Source organism: Talpa europaea (assembly GCF_964194135.1).
Source record: "Talpa europaea genome assembly, chromosome: 12".
Taxonomy (NCBI): domain Eukaryota; kingdom Metazoa; phylum Chordata; class Mammalia; order Eulipotyphla; family Talpidae; genus Talpa; species Talpa europaea.
The window spans coordinates 8,212,601-8,232,911 of NC_140079.1; the positions used below are offsets into that span (position 1 = coordinate 8,212,601).

Consider the following 20,311-nt stretch of genomic DNA (forward strand, 5'->3'; position numbering starts at 1 on the left):
GGCGAAGGGGTGCTGGTCTACACGCACACTGCTGGCTCTGTTTTGAGAAGGGTCTGGGGGCCCTGGGAGTACAAAAAGGTAAGGAGTGGTAAAAGGAAAACATAAAAATAATAAAAATCTGGCTTAACATGCAGGTCCAATTTCTTTTTTTCTCTTGGGCAGTCCAATGGGAGAGAACAGCAAATCGTGAGGCTTCCAGTTGGCCGGGGAAGACCCGATGGCGCAAGAACAGCTGCAGGGAAGACACGAGGGTCAGTGGCCCTGGCCGGACATCAGGTCCCCACAGGGCACCCAGACTTGGACAACACTAAACCTCATTAACTCTTAGGATCGTGATAACCGCATTTCCGCGGCTGGCAGCCCCCGTGTGCCCAGTGAGGTGGACACCACGTTATCAAGAGTCTTACGTCACTCTTAACAGCATTCTGGTCAGTGATAGGAGGCATGGAGGGGGCCAAGAGGCTGCACCACTGGGCTGAGGCGGGCAGTGGCTGGATAATCGAGGTTTGTGTTATGACACTCTGACTTTCACACAATGACGAAAAGGCCCAAGGGCACATTTCTCAGATGCACGAGGATGTGGGGCCTGGCCTGAACCTCCAAGTGTGGCAACCTCACCCACACATCTGCTGAGGCCACACAGCCTTCCCGCTCATGCAGACAGCACTGTGCCAGCGCTCCTTCTGCCCACACATCACCTGTAGGTGCTTGGGAACCAGCCATTCCAGGGAGCTTTGTGGGGTTTGAGGCCTTGACCTGAGCCATGAGCCCGTGGACAGGAATCTGGGTTCAGGTACAGATAGGACAGCTGGGTCCCAATGGCCCTAAATAGTCCCCAACTGGTCCAGGCAATTCAGGGAGACCCTCCCAACCCTGAGGATTCCCAGCCCCCTGGGCTACAGGGGCAACTCACATGGGCAGTCATTCCTGCTGGTCCTCATTGCTGGCACTGGGGGTCCGACTCCGCATCTGACTCCGGAGCTGTTCTATCAATTCTGGGTTCTGCTGCTGCATCTGCTGGGCAAACTGCTGGCCCCTACAGGGAGAGCGGAACCCGGACTCAGTGGGGGGCTTCCTCTGGCCCTGCCTCCTAGGTGCTTCTAAGCCCCCAAGCGCACCCCTCAGGGCCGTGTGGCCATTCCCTGGGAGACCCGGTGCCTCCATTCCCGTTTTCCCCTGCTGTGGGTGTGTCCCTGCCCGCGGGCCCCACCAAGCAGGCCTACTTACGCCTGGATGAGACTAGCCAGGTCATTCTGCGAGGGGCTGGTACCAGGGGTCCCCAGGGGGTTGTGGCCACCTGAGATCATCCCGGACATGCTGCAATGAGAGAGCGTGACTCAGACCCCACGGTGGCCCTCTGCCAGCAAGCAGCTCTCTGTTGCTGCCAGGCAGCCCCCCTTCTCCTCTCTGTCTGCAGCCCTATTGATTTCATCAGCTTTCCCAGAGTCATTCTTTTTTGGTTTAAGGACAGTGATTCTCAACTGGGCGGTTGTTCCCCCCAGGGGTATCTTATGACCCGAAAAGTCAGACTGTGACTCCATGGATGTGAAATGTCCAGAAAGGCACATCCAGAGACAGAGCGGTCATGGTGCCAGGGTCTGGGCGACTGCTAACAGGGACAGGCTTTCCTTCTGGGCTAGAATGTTCTGGAACTAAACAGTGGTGATGGTTGTACAACTGTGGATATACCTAATGCTACCGACTTGTAAACTCTGAAATGGCTACAATTAAGTTTTATGTATGTTTTTACCACAATTAAAAATTCAAGCACATGACCTAGAAGAGAATGGATTTTCACTTACAGCTGTTGAACTTGAGGATTGTTCATAAGGTTTGATGCCTGAGGAAAGGGAACAGACTGGTCAGAGAAAGGAAGCCTCCAAACATGATCTTTAATGGAAATTATTGTGTTGTGATCACTTGTGCTTCTCCCACCCGAGCCTATGTGTGGCCAGCACTGGCATTTGCTCTTCCTGGCCCTTCCCCTTCCTGGCCCTCCCTTTCCATGCATACATCTTACCATTTTAATCCTCTTTTGGACTTGTATTTTTAGAAAGATCCCATGGCACCTCATCATCTTTTCCACCAGGTGCTTAGCTCCCGCTACATGGACATGTTTTGGTTCTTTTAGTGAGTAACACGCTGGACACGTCCCCGATTAGGACTCCAGACACAAGTTGCTGGGTGACGGCTGGCCAGAGACAGACGCACCAGGAAGGCCCCAGGAAGCTGCACTGTCTAGGTCTATGTGACCGCCCTGTGATGATAACTGCCCAGTGACTCATTTCTAAGATCTTATCCCTGTCGCTAAGGCCCCATGACTATTTCCTTAGGACCTATTTCAAGAGGTGGATGAACAGGAAATGAGTGGAGTTTTCCCAGTCATGGCTGACAAGGATAGGCTGACTCTTTCTGGAAAGGGTCAGAGAGAAAATATTTCGGCCAGTCAGCTTTGCCCCAACTACAGTGAAAGGCGCTCCATGTGGACATGGGCGTGGTCCCGTGTCATAAAAACCGCAGCAGCTGTCACCTGTCAACCGAATGTGTGAGGCTGAAAACAGAGGCCATCTCGAGGCTGAGTCCTCCCACCATGAGCCCTCTGAAGGGCTTGTGCACCTCGCCCAGGCCCCTTTAGGCGAGAGGTACCTCTGCAGGAGCCCAGGCCCCCAATTTAGAAGGTGCGATGTCCATAGCACAGAGAACGTTTGTCTGCCTGCTGGTGGGCTCGGGGCCGCCTTCTTTCCTTCTTTTTTTTTTTTGATGGGACCCTCGTCAGTGGCCGGGGATCGAAATGGCGCTGCAGAGGCTGCGGGCAGCCTCGCAACCCAGCGCTCAAGCCCTGCACCACCAGGGAAGGCCCCCGCCTTCTTTCCTTCTAATAGCTCAAGCCTCCCTGAGGTGGCACAGCCAAGAGTGGAGATGTCCACACAGAGCATTCAGTGCTCTGTATCATCCTGTCTGAACCCCAGAAAGCAAGCCTGGTGGGGTTACCACTGTTCCCATGCTTCTGGGGGGAACCCAAACATGGGAGTGCTATGTCACTTTCTGGGCGATCCTGCTGCCATGGGACTCTGGTGATGGCTGGGGAACTGGCAGCTGTCACAGTGGCATGCACCTGGCACAGAACGGAAGAGGCCAGGGACGCCTTTAACACCCCAGTGCCCAGAGTGCCCTGATGCCAGCAGTGTCACAGCTGGGCAGCCCTGGCCTAGAGTAGCAGCAACACAGGAGAGGCAGGTGGGAGGTGTGGGCGCTGCAGGTTGGGGGAATGGAAGGGAACCCTTACCATGCTCATGAAGCCTGGGTTGTTCAGCAGGCCGGCGATGTCAAAGCTGCCAACACCTCCTGTCTGTGGGGTGACAAGAGAGTTAGTGACCTCTGGTCAGGGATCTGATGGCTTGGCCCCAGCAAGTGAGAGAACAGCCTTTCTTGGATCCTGTTTCAAATTCTAAGAAGTGATCCCCTCAGAAGTTCCCCCAATGAGAGCAAACAGGCTCAATGGTCAGAGAGCGCCTTGAAAGTGGCCACCCCACAATGTCTATCACTTAGGGAGATGCCATCCACATCTTTAATTTTCTTTCTTTTTTTTAATTATTTATTCTAACAAGAGTCATTTTTTCCGAAAGATTTATTTATTTATTTATACAAGAACCAGGGTACAGGCCAGATTCGCGGGAGGGTGAGAGGATTCACCGGAGACAGAGCGGGGAACAGAACAGGAAGACTGATGAAATACACTGCTAGGGAAGCAGCGGGCGAGACAGGAGAGGTCTGCCGCGCCATGTGGGACCCTCGCTGGCTGGCTGGGATTGAACTGGCGCTGCAGAGGCTGCAGACAGCTTCACAGTGCAGCGCTCAACTGCCTGTGCCACCAGGGGAGGCCCTCACATCTTTCATTTTATGCTGCTTCGACAAGCGGGACTTGCGGACCCTAGAGGGATGGCCTCTCCCGGGGCAGCTAATTCCCACAGTGAATAATTCACAGCAATCATGCCTTGCATATGCAAACCAGCCAATCCAGAGTCCACCCTTCAGCCCTCCTCTATGGGGCCCTTACACCTGGGACACCACCCCATTTCAATCACCCCATAGCAGGTACCAGACAACCTGAGGCAGCCCCTATACCTCAGAGCCCTGGAATCATTCGACTAGCCAATCCTAAGCTTGCCACAAGAAAGGCTCCGGCCCATGATCCCCTTCCCTGCCTCCTGACTCACCCCTGATTCCCTGAGCAGCCCTGTGGCCTCTGCAGGCATCTGTGAGGACAGGCCTGTTTCTTTCAGAGAGGCACTTTTGCATCACGCATCCCATCACACCCAGGTGCAACAAATGCAGGTCCCAACGCACTCTTTAATGCCCTTCTCCTTCAAGCTGTGACAGCTGGTACCGGGCTGGCCTGTGCTCCTGCCAGAAGCAGCCCTCACCCCCAGGGCACTGCTGCCCACTCACTCACTGGACTGGGCGCCTCTCTCAGCTTCAGTTCTGCTATCTTGAGATTGGACTTGTATGTCTCGTTGTCGGGATCCAGCTCCAAAGCCTTCTTGTAGTAGGCCACAGCCTCTGTGTGCTTGTTCAGACTGGAGAGCGCCAATCTGAGGGAGATGGTAGGGCTTGGTGGGTGAAGTGCCAGAACCAGAGAGCTGTCCCCCTTCCCTTGGCCCCTTCACCCCAACTGCTCTGGACGTCCTCATTCCATGTCGGGCAAATGGGCCCAGCGAGACTGCATGAAGAGGGCCGGGGGGGCCGTGTCGGGAGGGAGACATATGGAACTCAAGGACACAGGAACTGGTACCCTGGGGGCTGACAGGAAGGACTCTGAAGGCTGAGAGGGGACAGAGGCAGCAGAGGGCAGGTCTGATGAGACACACTAGTCCTTGTCCCTTTTCCCAGCACGGAGCTCCTAAACCCATGTTGTTTCCTGAGTCACAGGCATGGCTTTTAGCTCACACCAGAGTTTATGCCAATGAGGTGACTGAGAGAGGCCTTGGGGGGGACCTCTGACAACCAGAATGCAGGGTGGTCACCAGGAAGACCAAGCTACTAGAGGGTGGGAACTCTGCGCACTCCCAGCCAGGGGCAATATCGCATCCACACGCCCGGAGGGCAGCACACCCTGAACTTCACAGAGACAGAGGCCACTGCCCTCTGGACTGTTTGGGGCCTTGCCCTGTGCCCTATTCATCTGGCCATTCATCTGGTTCCTTTATAATTAACCCGCGGATGTAAATGAAGTGCTTTCCAGAGTTCGGTGAGCTGTTCTTGTGAAGTATCAACCCTGAGGAGGGGTCATGGGAACCTGCACATTACAGTCGTGGATCAGAAGCATCCTCCTCTTGTGACCTGTGTCTAAACTGGGGCAGCCCTACAGGGTTGAGTCTTGAACCTGTGGGGTCTGCACTCACTCCTGGCGATGGTGTCAGCATTGCACCCAGATGGTGCTGGAGTTGGCTGTTGGTGGGAAGAAAACTCCGCCTGGCAGGAAATGGAGAGGACGCGTCCTCTGACACTCACCCCATCCTGCCGTAAGCCTTGCTGTAGGTCGGGTCTATGCAGATGGCTCGTTCACAGTCCTGCACAGCCCCGGCGTAGTTCCCCAGCTTGCTGTAGGCAGCGGCTCTGGGGAAAAAGCAGGGGGTCAGGGGGTGGTGACTCACTAGCTACAGAGGGGCAGCCACTGAGGAGAGTTTCCCCATGTGTACTGTGAGGCAGAAATGGGGTCGCCAAGGGGTGTGAGACACAGGTGAATGCGGTCTCAGCCACGGGCTTCCATCTGCTGAGCACCTAGGCCAGGGTGCCAACCCTGTTTACCACAGGAAACTGAGGTCAGAGGAAGGTCCAGCACCCCACAGCAGATGGGACCTGAACGAAGCTCCCATCTTGGGGTGAAGCCTCTGCCATCCAGGATCTTCCTCCCGGGGTGCTCGTGCCCATTTGTGGTGCCAAATGTCTTAAGTGTTATTAGAAAACAGGCCTGGTCCCGCAGAGGCCGCTGGCAGTCTGTACTGCATCACCGCCTGTTTCACTGATTTAGATTTTAGGGTTTCCACTTTGCTGCTTCTAGTTTGCACAGCACAGGAAGGTGTTAAGTAGAGAACACTGTACTTGGCGAAGAGCAGATGGGAAATACCTGTACTACCTGTGCAACTTACCCGTAAATCTTCCATTCTACAAGGAAAGATACACAATAAAGGTGAAAAAGCAAGTCTACCCTGGAGGTGACATGTCTGGAGTCCTCCCCCGGTGAGCACAGGACCCTGCACCACTCCCCACTCAGCTCCTCCTCTCAGAGCTCCCTGGAAGCAGAGCCATCCTCCCGCGAGGCCACACGAAACTATTAGCTTTTCCTCTAAACGCAGCCACGTAACAAGGTTGCAGCCAACGAGGGCTGCACAGCCAACAGGGCCCCGGCGCGCTCTAGCTTGGTGGCCATCTGCTCTCGGTGTCTGCACAAAGACAAGATCACCCAACTTTACATTCTGGGAACGTGCCCATGCGGTGACGCGGGACTACAGGCAGACACGGCTCCTCACCACCGTGACAACGTTGCGTGAGCACACGCAGGACGCGTTACCCAGATGTAGCAGCTTTCTCGCCATGCCGATCTGGATGTGCCCAAAGCCACGTGCTGTGACACCGTGCAGGCAGCGGAACCCCGGCTGGGGAGCAGCTGCAGACCTACAGCACGGAGGCCCCCACCCTGCAGGGCGTGTGCCGCCAGCCCAGCCTGCTGCCCAGCGCCCACCTGGTACCTGTTGCAGAAGTAGACGGCGTTGGCTGGGTTCAGCTCAATGGCTTTCCCGTAGAAGTGGACGGCGGCTTCAAAGTTCTCTACTTTCATCTGCTCGTTTCCTGCAGAGAAAGGAAAAGGAGTTCATGGCTCTTCACAGGGGACCCGAGGGCCTGAGATGTCACGTTCAGCTCTCCCGGGCTTCTCGGAAGGGAAAGCAGCTTCCAGGGGTCACGACAGGCAGCTGCAGGGGGGACAGGAGTGTGAGCAGGGGGCGGTCTGTGTGCAGTGCCTCTCAGGCCCGGCCTGAGCCAGCACCTGGGGGGCAGCCACTGCTGCTCTGGCTGTGCTGCATGGGGACAGAAGTCTCAAATGCTGTCACTTGTGCCTCCTCACAAGAGTCTAAGAACACTTGTGACATATCTTCTAATTTTGTAGGCAATGTGGTTTTTCTCCAAGGCAAGGGCTCACAACTGGCAGGAGGGTGCGGACTGGCTACAGTCTCAGGATCGAATAAGGGTTTTGAGATCAAGACCTGGGGCTTACCACCTCCACCCAAGATTTATTCAGTGGGTGGTGGTGGTGGTGGTTAGGTACCTGTGTGTGTGTTTCAAATAATATGAAAGAATTATAATTCACATACTATTAAAATGCACCCTTTCAAAGTGTACATAATTCAGTGGTTTTTAGTGTATTCAAAGTTGATTCACCACAACCTAATTCCAGAACATCCCCTATGTGCCCAAAAGAAGTCCCATTTCCATTACTGCCACCAGGGTACCCCAGCCCCTGGTACCACGAACCCACTTTCTTTCTGAGAATTGCCTATCCAGGTATGTCACATCAGTGCTTACTGGACTTCATGTGTTCAAGATCTACCAACATGGTAAAGCATGTCAGAATTTCCCTCCGTCTCATGGCCCCCGTTCTGTGCACGGGGGGACAAGATGTGCGTGTATCGGTCCACCCACTGACAGACACTTGGGTTGTATCCACTGTGGCGTGTAGGCTGGGCACCATGAGCATGTACAGACAAGGATCTGAGGGCGTGGACCTTTAGTTCTTGGCACTCACAGTGTGTGGTTACTCTGCATTTAGCCATCTAGGAAGACTCACACACGGCGGCTGCACCCTTAACATTCCCACCCGCTCGAGCAAGGGTGCAAATTCTCCACAACCCTACATCTGGGGTCTTAAAAGCCCCCAGTCCCATCTCCAAAGCACATCTGCTGTCTGCTACTCAGGGGTACCCTTTCCCTGGGCCCCAGAACCCACGCTCCCTGAAGCCACCAGGGGCCAGGGGGCCATGGGCCCAGCAGTGACCACGAAAGTCTTCTCCTACCTTCGGTCTTGAGGCGTTCTGCCTCGGCGGAGTCCTCCTCTGAAGGCGGGGTTTGCTCGGGGCTCCTCAGGTCCTGTGGCATCTCCTGACCCCAAAGCAGACATGAGCACTTCAAGGAGCAGCCCCGCCGTCCCCCTCTTCCAATCCTGTCACCTTTAGCCTCCCTCTCCCTCGGGGACGGCTAAGCGAGGGCAGTTAAGCTCTGAGGGAAGGTGACATGGCCTGGAGATGAGACCAGAGTCTGGTGAGCCCCGCACCTAGGAGTGGAAGAGGCGCGTATAAGGGCTCTGGAGTGCCGGCTGTCCCGCTGCTCCTGTTATACCAACTGGCGGCTGGGGGAAATCCAGAGGCTCACCTTGCCCGTGGCGGCTGCTTCAAATATTTCTGGAAGAGTCTGGGGAAGCGCAAGGTCACGGTCTTCCACTGTCACCCCAAAAGCAGTCTCCAGGCACTGGATGGCAACTGCAAAGCAGAACAAAGGGTGTTTCCTTCTGAACACAACCCCAAGTTCACAGTTTGGGGATCCGGGGGCAGAGTTTAGGTTTATTTCTCTTTGGGTGTGGCGGCAAAGACTCTAGAAAGCATGACATGCCTCTTATGCGCCACAGACCCCTGCCTTTGAGGCCTCCTGTCCTGTCAGCTAAGTCTCAGAAAGCTCAGGATGCCCACATGGACAATGCTCCCCAAACCCCAGGAGCAGGGATGGAAGAATGAGCACCCTATGACCGCCCCCTGGCCCACTGGTGGGGTTGAGATGTAAAGTCAGGGCTCTCTGCCAGGGCTGGGGCCCCTGGCTGAGTTTAGTCTGGTCTGGAGTTGTGTAGGGGGGCAGTGCTAGGGGTTAGGTACCCAGCGCTATTCTGTCAGGCCACTGTGAGAAGACAGCCAGAGCCTGGAGCCTGGGGTCAGACTCTGCCCTAAGTTTATATGAATGGGTTCATTTCAGGGGTGCAGAAACAGTCCAGAGCTTTGAGGCCACCTGACTGGATTACCAGCTGACTCTGTAGCCCACAGACACCATGGGGGGGGGGGGGCTCCCTGTGCAGAGGCTGCCCTGCCAGGGCACAGTGCCTGTCTCCGACGTGGTTTCTGACCCCAAGGTCAGAAACAATTGCTACCCAACTTTAAGCCAAGCCCCAACCTGTATCTGTGTTCTTGTCCACAGATTGTCCACGCCGAGGACATGTAGGTGAGCAGGGACAGCTTATAGAGTCCCAGGATGAGGGCGTGGAGGACCTGGGCTCCCAGGGCCTTCCTGTCCCTCCCTAGATAAACCCAAGTCCAGGTCTGATGCATGGTAAGTACTGAATCTCGACCTTCCGCTGCGGAGCTGTGGGCCATGAGCTGGGAGCAGGGTCTAGTGGGGTAGCTACCAATCAAGTGCTGGGTCTGCCCCTGGTTCACAACCCCCGGCCTCAGAAGGCTGCTGGGCGCACAGCCACCCCCTCCTCACTGATGAGAGCCTTTCCATCCATCTCCATTGGCATGGAGCATAGACCAGCCCAAGACCCTGGTCCTGATCCTTGTCTGACAGGTAAGGAAGTGGAGCTCCATGCAGGTGCAGGCTCCAAGCTCCCACCTCCTAGCACTAAGCAGCCCCCAACCACAGGGCTGCCCCTTGGAAAGGCATGACCAGCTGCCTTGAGCCGGGGACTTGTGCTACTGGGAGAGTCCACGGGTACCTTCCAGACTCTCCTGGGCGTCGGAGGAGAGCCCCCCATGCCGCAGCTGGTCGTGCAGGAAGCGGATAATGGCATACGCCAGGCGTTTTTTATTATCCATGTTGAGAAGGGAAGACACCTCGCCCCGGGGGTTTTCCAGATCTGGAAAGCAGAGTCACAGTGTGAGCAAGACAGGCACCTTCCCTGCACATGCCCCAGCCCCAAGCCAGTCCTGCATGCCAGACCCAGGCCCTGCCGCCAGCGCTGGTGAAGTCGCCTTAAGCTGTCAATTGTCTGCAGTGAGGCAGAAATGCTAATCACCCCCACTTCACAAATAAGACATGGGGCTGTTGGTCCAGAAGCCCTGCTTGCCAGCAAGCAGAGACCCCTGGGGGCTGGAGCTCATCAAGGCAAGAGCAGGGCTGGCACCAGGGACCCCTGAGGACTTGGAGAGCTGCCCTGCATGGCTGGGGCCCTGCCTTTCTAGGGATCCTGCTTTTAGCAAAGCGTGAGGCCAATCACAGCCTGCCCGCTGCTTTTTTGCTCAGGATGAGGAAATGATCCAGTAGCTCCATGGCTCCGAGTCTGAACAACACAGGGGATCAGGTGAGTGACACTGAGCAGCTGAGTTGTCTGGAAGCCCAAGGGCACCAATTCCTACAGGATGGCCAGGGTCTTCCCTGGTTACTCTACAGTGAGCTGAACTCCTAAGGCAGGGGTTATCCTGCCCCCAGGGGACATTACACAATGTTAAGGGACATCTATGGTTATCACGATTGGGGTAAGGTGAGGGATGCTGTCCAGGACCCCCTTCCCAGCCCCAAGATCCAGCCTTGAACTCAGCGGAACTGAGGGGGCAGAGCCCTGGAGTAAAGTAACCAGTGCGCCAAGGGCCTCTGACACGCTGGGCGCTTCACACAATCCCATTCCCATTCCTCGGTAGGATGTCGTCCCATTGAGAAGGAACAGGTTTGGGATAGGGGCTTGACCAGCTTGCCCAAGGCCTGGCATCTGCCTGTGAAGTGTCTGTGTGCCCATAAAACTCCTCAAGTGGGGTGACCAGCCGGTGTGCTCCACCTTAGCTGAGGGTGTAAAAAATGAATTAACAAAAAACAGAGAATACCTTAAAAGAGATGTCTGCATAGCTGGGCAGGGAGTTAAGAGCTCTTTGAGGGTGGTGGAACATGAAGCATTGCTGGACACTTAACATGCAAGTGCCTTTGGCCTGAGCGTCTCCCTGGAATGGGCAGTCTGGGATCAGGACAGGTTGAGGCCGGCAGACAAGCACCAGAACCAAAGGTCTTTGGGGTGACACAGAAGGGCCCAGGGAGATCAGCTACCATGACCGGTTTATTTTGGGGAAAATGAAACCCCAAAAGGTAAAGCATACTCCCCAATAAGTGGTTCAGAGAGAAAACCAGTCAGTCTGCTGCTCCAAACCCAAGGAACACAGTGGCCAAAATGTCAAAATGTTTTTGTTTTACAGGTATTTGTTCTGACAGACAGCAGCCAGAAGTGAAAGTAACCCAGGTGTCATCCACGCTCTGGAGGAGTAATCAGCCTTAAAAAGAAGGACGGGGGCCTCCCTGGTGGTGCAAGGGGTTAAGTCTCAGCACTAGGAAGCTGTCCACAGCCACTGCAGCATGAGTTTGGTCCCTGGCCAGGGAGCTGACCCACAAGCACAGCAGACCTCTCCTATCTCGCCCGCTGCTCCACCTCAGCAGTGTATTTCAGTCGATCCGCCTGTTCTGTTCCCCGCTCTGTCTCTGGTGAATCCTTTCAAGCGCCCCCACCCCCCGCCCACCCCACACCTCTGGCCTGTACCTCAGCTCTTGTATGCATAAATAAATAGATCTTTAAAAAAAAAAAAAAAAGGACATTCCGCGCACCCCACAATGTAGATGGACCTTGAGAATATGGTACTCAGTGAAATAAGCCAGAGACAGAAAGACACATACTATGTAATTTCACTCATCGGCTCCCTAAAGGAGCCAGATTTAGAGAGAGAAAGCAGAAGGTGGGCGGCACGGAGCTGGGAAGGGGATGGAGAGCTAGTGTTTAATGGGGACAGAGTTCCAGTTTGGGAAGATGAGAAAGTTCTGGAGAGGGAGGGTGAGGATGGCTGCACCATGTGATTTAAAAGGCATAGCCACTGAGCCATGCATTTAAAAAGTGGTTAACATGGCAACATTTATGTATGTCTTACTGTAATTTAAAAATTTTTTTTTTGTTTTTTTGTCTTCAACCTCTACGGTCCTATCATTAGGAAGCGACCTTTGGGAATGCAGGCCTCTTCTGTTCAAACCAGGTCAAGGGGCACATTTGGTCTGCCACCTGTTTCTCTGAGAATGGCTTTGCCTTCTTAACTAAGTGATTGCATAACACCCCTGATTTGGCCGTGGGCCCCCAGAGCCCACAGCATTGACCACCTAGGCCTTTGCAAGTGCCCCCTCTCCCCGACCTTCTAAATCACTGTGATATGAACTGGGGCCACAGGGTCAGAGGCAGCAAGGTTACCTGTGAGCACTTGGGACGCCACTTGAGTGTCCGGGCACCATTTCTAGGCCAGAGTCCTTTGTGGGATTCATGGGAGTCAGGTGACATAAGTGTGTGTGTGTGTGTGTGTAGGGGGGGTGGTATATGCTTTCCCTCCCAGGGCACACAGGTCCTGGTAGTGACAGGTGTTTGTCTAGGGGTAAACTGGGCAATCTGACCTTTACTGCTTCCTTCCCTGCTGGGTGACCTGCAGGGCTAGAGAGAATGGCTACCAAAGGGTCACAGAAGGTTTAAGATCAAAAGATGAAGTCACACTCATTTTTGGGCAAGTTTTTCAGTTCTTCCAACATCTCATGCCCTTCAAACCCAAGGTCCTTTGCACATGCTGCTCCAGCTATTGAAATCCCGACTCCCAATGAACTTATTTTGCAGGAATCCCACCTGTCTCTTCTGGCATAAACTCTCACTGCCTGCTTCCTGGGCGTGTCCCGACTGCCGGATGTCGTCTTCTTCCAATGCGTCACCCCCAGGGGCACAGTGAGTGTAAGAGATGAGGGTCCTTCCTGTCTGGCTAACACCTACACTACCGCCTGGCACATATCACGTCCTCACTGAGAATGGCATCACGCAATGCACACAGGACACTCCGTGACAACAAAAGATTCTGCTCTAGAGTAACAGACCTGAAACCTCAAATTCCAGAGGAAGAACAAAAGGACTGGGGGACCCCTACCCCCACTCCACCTTTTCCCCTGGCGGAGGGGACAAATTACTCCCTGCAGCCTGGCTTTGCAACCAGTTTTATCGGCACACACACCGCATCTCTGGCTGCTTCCCTGCTGCAAGAGCAGAGGTGAGCTGTGAGGACAGAGACCAAGATTGTTAAGTCTGAGATACACAGTCCTCACTTAATATCGTGGCTAGGTTCCTGCCTAGGTTCCCACAACTTTAAGTGGAACATTTAACAAAACCAACCCATCCATAGGTTCATTGATATAAAGAAGAGTTGAGTTCCCACTAGAGATTTCTGGTCACAAAAGCATCATCAAAGTTTTAAGTAAAAATCTAAAACACTTCTAATATTCAACAATCATTTGGATCATTCATTCATTTTCCAATTGGCTGGCTCCAGTTCAAAATCAGGGGCTGTGGGAGGTGGAGCCTGTCCCAGCAGCTCAGGGTCAAGGTCCTCACCCGGGACGGAACACTCGTCCACCACAGGGCACAAGCTCCACAACCCCACAATAACTCAAGGGGACAGTGGACACACACCAGTGAACTTAAAGTGCACATCTTTGGGATTTGCAACCAAACGAGTCCCTGGAGAAGACCCATGTCCTCTGGGGAGACTGTGCAAACGCCACATAGTTAGTGCCCTGGGCACTCATCAACAACAGAACAAACGTTATCTGACAGTCTGCCATATTTACTACTTGGCCCTTTACAGACAATGTTTGCTGACCCAATTCTAGAAAAATGCTTTCCCAAGTCCAGACTGCCCAGTTGGTACAGCGCTCACTCCCAACATGGTGGCCAGTCACCATGGTTGACTGGAGGACCTTGTGCCCTGGTGCAGTTAGTTCAACAAATGGGCCCATGATCCAAGCAAAGCTATCTGGAGCCTGGCATATGGATGGCAGGCCAGGGAGATCCAACTTCTCTGGGCAGGACAAGTGTCCAGAGGTCTAAAACCTTAGGTCTGGCTGTTCTGCCAAAGGCCAGCTCCATGTTTTCTTCCCAGCCCTGAGCTAGGGAATGTTTTGTGTCATACCTGACAATCCCAGCTGGAGCCCTCTCTTTTCCTTTTCTGTAAACTGGGGTGGCAGGTGCATCCTAGCAGGCTGCAGTTATAATTCGTGACCTATGGAGCATTTCTCCACCTTGGCACTATGGACATTCAGGGCTGGGTCATTTGTGTGGGGGGTCCTGTCTGGTGCATTGTAGGGTGTTCAGCAGCATTCCCGGTCTCTGTCCAATGTCTCTTGGAGGTGTGACCCCCTAGATTACGGGGTGTTCCAGCATCATCTAACCTCCTGGGATGCGCAATTTAAATACATACATTGGGGAGGGGGGAGAAAAGGAGGTGACTCAAAGACATTGCGGGGTTACCCTGGTTTATATTATCTGACCCACTGGCATTCTATTTTGCTGTCTAGTGTAAGCAGGGATCAACTCATATTCTTTCTAAATAATTAATCATCCCCCTTGGTCCTGCTGACATTAGGCCAGGTCATTCTCTGTGGGGAGCTGTCCTGGGTACTGCAGGGGATTGAGTTAGTATTCCCCAGCCCCACCCACTGGATACCATAAGTACCCCATTGTGTGACAGTCAAAATGTCCCTAGATATCACCAAACTACCCCCAGTTGAAAATCACGGATAGACATTGGGGGAGGGAGCAGGGATAAAGTGTTTAGGTACAAGTCTGATTTTTCTGGCTCAATGACCTTGCTGCAAATTTTCTGAAAATCTTCTATTTGCAGACAATTTTGATTTCAGATCTGAGGAAAGAGGACTGTGGGTCTGGGCTGAGGTCCACTTCTAAGTGGAGAACCTGTGCATGATGGGACACAGGTGGTCTGTGAAAACCAGGGCTTTGAGAAGCAGTTTTGTGACTCTCACTTCAACACATGGCTTTTGAGATGAACCAACTTTCTGCTCTCCAGAAAGCTAGGCCCAGTTAACCCGGGGACAGAGCTTCTCCCAGGTCACTGCTAGGCACTGGTGTCTTCGGAACAATCACAACTTGTTGGGCTTTGGCTGCTAGACAAAATTCTCAAAGAAGGCCCACCCTCCCTAAACAGAGAGGGCTTTATGCGCGCCGGGGAAGCACCCGAGGCACTGCTCTAACTGCACTGGGTGCAGACATGAGCTACCAAGCGTGCATAAATGCCAGCCCCAAGGGTGGCAGAATCCCCTGCCAGTTCCTCTTTGATGGTCTTCAGAATCGCTTCCAGCTCTGTCACCTTTGCATTTTATCATTAAAAGGAAAAACTATTCCCTTTATTTTCCCACTGAGGATTACTCAAAGGGAAGAAATGGCTAGAATGCGGGACCTGGTCCCCATGTCTCAGGAGAGGTAAGCACCCCATTTTGCCCAGCCCTCCTGGATTGCTCTGCCTGCCTCCCTCCTGAACCCACAGTCTTCTCTAATACCAGTGTGCCAGCTGGTGCTCTGCTCTGCCTCCCCAAAGCCAGGACAGCTCAGGTACCCAAGAAAGGACTGTCCCCTGAGCTACAAATCATCAAGTTACAGCTGGGTCCCCAGCACATAACCCACACAGCAGCCCTGTTTTCTTCTAAACGTGGTCAGGAGTGTGCCCCAGACCAGACCCAATCACACACAGTGTACACTCCAACCAACTGCCTGCCTCCACCCTGACCCTGTCAGGGGCACTGTTGTTCTCCCTTCAACACCAAGTGGCAAGGTTAATTATTCAGATAGCAGGACACCTTGTGTTCCAACTGAACCTCTGGCCCAGCATCTCCTACAGGCTTAACAATTTTCAACTTTTTCCTGGCCTGTCTCCCGCACGGGGCTGTGACCTGCAGGATAGATCAGCCACCCTCGGCAGTGCACGCCCAGCAGCACTTGATCTGTACAGACTCAGGAAACCTTACAGCCTTGACAAGTTGAAAGCCATGTGACCACGTCCTGGGGAAGGTGATTTCCAGCCCCTATGATTTCCCCATGACCCGCGGACCATGACACAGGGGACCCATGAGTTGGGTCTTGGCAAATAAAAAATATGTAGGACTGCATCAGACTACAGCACTCAAGGCTCCCCCAATCTGGGGCAGAGCTGAACCTCATATGGAGGCCCTTCCAAGAAGACTGGATGCTTTGGCGGGGGGGAGGGGGGGTGTTTCAGACCACAAGTTAAGTGCTATATGTGCAGTGGCTTATTTCAGGGGTTAGCAAATATTTTCTGAAATGGGATAGAATAGGTACCTTCCGCTTTGAGACCATGGGTCTCTGCACAACCACTCAACTGCTGCCGTAGGGCAAAAACAGCCATAGTTATGAGTCTGCGCTCAGGTATAGTAGCAGAGTTCCCACAAAACAAGCTATGGCTCGACTTGGCCCCCCAGTCTCCTAAGACCTTGAGCAGTCTCACCTAATCCCCTTTCAACAGAAGAAAAAACTGAGGTTTAGAAAGAGAGTGGGTCACCAGATTAAGAACAAGCATATCAACCATTCTGAACCAGGCAGCCTGACTCTATAGTCTAAACAATAAAGTACCCTTCCCTCTCCACACAAAACTTCACACATGATTCCTCATGTTCACATACCTCCGCCTGCTGACCTTGTGCAGGTGAAGAATCATTGCTCTATAGTAGAGTTTAAAGCTGTGTGGACATCTAGGGCTGGAAGGTTTTCTGGGAGATGTGGGGGTTTCCTGAAGCCTGTGGGGTGCTAAAGAGCATCCCAGGCCCTGCCCACTTGATACCAAGAGCACTCTCAAGGGAAAGCAAAAACAGAATATTCAAACAGAAAAAAAACAGAATATTCAAACAGAAAAAAAAAAAAAGAGTGAAATGTCCAGCCGAAGGGATACAGAGTGCTTGCATACTTTCTGGCACCTAATAACAAAGCCAGCGATTAGTAAACTTACTTCTTAAGTAAGTTAGTAAGCAGAAGAGCCAGATTAAAGAACGTTCTATGTAAAATGAACTTCACAATGACCTAACAGACATTCACTTCGCCCCTCCTTGTTTTAGAAGGAAAAGGATGCTCAGAGAGGAGAAGCGACTTTCCCAAGCTCACACAGGAGAGGTAGTGGCGCTAGTCCGACCCCGAATTTCTCCACCCCCAGCACAACATGCAGAAGACCCCAAGTGAGAAATAAGGATAACGACTGCTCATCTCCGTGAGTAATCACTTTCAGGTGTGGACGTCTGCGGCTTTAATCCACCGAAGGAACCCCTTCCCCCCGAGACAGGGACATAACGATGCCTGTTTTGTAGACGGGGAAACTGAAGGTCCGTGAAGCCAAAGGCGACCGAGGTCACCCAGGTGGACACCGGCGGCGCAGGGCCGGCAGCCCCGAGGACCCGAGCCCCGCTAACGGGGTTCTCCGTTAAAGAGACAGTGTTTCGGGGCATCGCGGTCCCCCAACGAGCACTCACTCCACACCGGGCTCTTGAACCTCCCTCTTCCCTTCCGAGGGCCTGCGAATCCGCAGTTCCCCGAGCCTGGGGGCCGGGAGAGGCCCGGGGCCCCGGAGGATGTGTCCGACGCCACTTGCCTCAATTTCCCCTCCGCGCCGCCCACTCGCCGGACCCTGCGGGTCGTCGTGACCCCGGCCTGGACCGATTTTCTCTTACGTGCCCGGGAGCCCCGGGAGCTCTGCGCGGGGACTCCCTGCCCGCCCCGCTCAGCGCCAAGCCCACCACTCACCTCTCAGGCGACCGAACCCCGACCCACCGACGGCTGCGCCTGCGCACGGCGGCGCCGCACGGCCCCGCCCCCCGGCCGCGGCGCCTGCGCGGAGGGAGCCGGTGCCCGTTTACTTTCCTTCTGCGCAGGCGCGTCAATCACCGAGGGGGGCGTAGGGGGAAGTGATGCAATTTAGAGGCCGGGACGACCTGGTCGTTAGGGCAACTGACCTCTGCGACCGAATAGGGGCCGGAAATCAGGACTTACGCGACCTCTAGAGCGGGAATGGAGCGGTGCATAGTGGGACAGTGGAGGACTCCTGCTGATCCGGGCTGCCGGCCACGTGGTTAAGCGGCATTTGGGTCTCTGGCTCCCAGAACGTCCCTGGCGCTCTTGTGACTAGAAGTGATTGTTACCCACGCTCCATTTTTATTCATTTACTCACCCACTAATGCATTCAGCCCACAAGGTGTGAAGGAATATAGGGATAATTGCTTACAGCAGATACCTAATGTTCTTGTAACAACTATTGCAAACCAGCTATAAAGACCAGCAAATTATTCGCTCTCATAATCTTGTTTTGGGGCGCACGGATTATAAACTAGTAAATTAGTACATAAGTTAACAAATTTCATTTAGTGCTATGAAGGAAAGTGGTGTATTGTGATTGGCTAGGTAAAGTGCCTGGGCCAGATAGGGAAAGCCCCACTTTTATCAATGGATTTGGAAGCTGGGAAGAAAGCGCTCCGGGAACAGGTAACACTGAAAACGAAGACTAACGTGACATTTAAGCTAAGTGTGCTTAAAAGAGGGTCGCGTGATGAGAAGTTCCCTAGGATGACTCAGAACTGATCATCATTTGTGTTAAATTTGTCATGTGTTCTCCCAGGTAAATTTTATCTTATATTTAAACTGCATGCACGCTTAACGCGCTGCATTATTTTAATCTTTTGCAGAAATAAAGAAGGTGGAGGGCCTCCCCAGAGGCGCAGCTGGTTGAGTGCAGCGCAGTGCAGCTGTTCGCAGCCTCTGCAGTGCCTGTTCAATTCCTAGCCGGCCAGGGAGATACCCACACGGTGCGGCAGACCTCTCCTGTTTCACCCCCCCCCCCGCTGCTTCCCTCAGCAGTGTATTTCACTCAATCTGCCTGTTCTGTTCCTCGCTCTGTCTTTGGTGAATCCTCTCACCCTCCTGCGCCTCTGGCCTGTACCCCAGTTCTTGTATAAAAAAAAATAGGGGCTCCCCTGGTGGCGCAGCTGTTGAGCTCTGGGCTGCATAGCTGCCCGCGGCCGGTTAGATCCCTGGCCCCTGGTGAGGGTCCCACATGGCGCACAGACCTCTCCCGCCGCCCGCTGCTCCCCTCAGCAGTGTATTTCGTCGGTCTGCCTGTTCTGTTCCCCGCTCTGGCTCTGGTGAATTCTCTCACCCTCCCGTGCTTCTGACTGTACCCAGTGCTTATATAAATAAATAAATAAATTTTTTTAAAAATCTTAAAAAAAAAATAAAGAAGACGGAGTCTTTTGCCCGTTCAATTCTAGTAAAATTTTCTGTGTGCCTTAGATGGTTGGAGATGTGAGTGTTTTAACCTACATCATTGGATATAGGTCAGGTAGTGTTCCAAAAACACATTGGTTTAAGTTTGTCACTCATTTACTGAAACTTTTTGGATTACACTTAATTGCTTACTTTTTTTTTTAAGAGGCACGTATTTTTATTTATTTATTTATTTGTTTGTTTGTTTGTTTGTTTTGTTTATACATGCACTGGGTACAGTCAGAAGGGTGAGAGAATTCACCAGAGCCAGAGCGGGGAGCAGAGCAGGCAGAAGGACCGAAGTACACTGCTGAGGGGAGCAGCGGGCGGCAGGAGAGGTCTGCGCGCCATGCGGGACCCTCCGCTGGTGGCCGGGGAGCAGCCGGGGATCGAACCGGCGCCGCAGAGGCCGCGGGGAGCTTCGCAACCCAGCGCTCAACCGCTGCGCCACCGGGGAGGCCCTAATTGCTTACTTTTTAAAAAAAAAAATGACACTTGGGAATGGTGTATTATTCAACCTTTCATTCATCACATTATAAAAGAGTACCTTTGCAAGCAGTGTTAACCCTCTCAAAAAAAAAATACCTTTTTTTTTTTTTCAAAGTGTGTTTAATTGAATTGACTAATAGGATTCAGCTCACTGTGGAGCATCATTAGACGCTGGAAGTTGGGACAGGACCTTGGGAATGGGATAATCAACAAAGCGACCACTAACATGAAGCCTTTAAGAAGAAGAAAACTTACAAAACTAGGCAAATACACAATAGGTAGAAAAGAGGCAACTAATATGGGGACCCGAACTCTGGCAGAGAGACTGGAGGTGAGTCGCGAGTGCAGAGGCTCGCGGGCGCCAGCTGTGCGTGTGAGTTTCCATGGAAACATCCCCAAGGCTCCGCCCCCTCTCCCCTGAAAGCCAATGAAGAGCAGGGAGGGTTGCGGCGCGTGCGCAGAGTGCGTGTGCTTGCCGGCCCGCGGCTGGGGGTGTGGGCGGGGCGCGGACGCGCATGCGTTCTGCTCCCCGGCACACGCGCCTCCCAGCATGCTTTATGCGCGCTCGCGGGCGGGTTCCTCAGTCGCTCAAGCCGAGGCCAGCGAGTGGACAGAGCTGCAGCCTGCGGCGAGTCGGGCAGCGCGAAGAGGACCAGGTGGAGAGAGGGCCCGCCAGTGCACCGC

At 53.5% G+C, this 20,311-nt stretch overlaps 1 protein-coding gene across 1 annotated transcript; it reads right to left on the reverse strand.

The window, feature by feature from the left end:
* Positions 1-130: 130 nt before the first annotated feature.
* On the reverse strand, positions 131-9,851 carry SGTA (small glutamine rich tetratricopeptide repeat co-chaperone alpha; the record flags this gene model as incomplete). The annotated part of the gene is made up of 11 exons (XM_084248813.1): positions 131-232; positions 914-1,036; positions 1,228-1,317; positions 1,803-1,840; positions 3,287-3,349; positions 4,454-4,592; positions 5,512-5,616; positions 6,750-6,849; positions 8,070-8,154; positions 8,425-8,531; positions 9,752-9,851. 10 exons carry the CDS (start codon positions 9,849-9,851, stop codon positions 922-924), a joined length of 942 nt encoding a protein of 313 aa, XP_084104939.1. The 3' UTR covers positions 131-232; positions 914-921.
* Positions 9,852-20,311: the final 10,460 nt, after the last annotated feature.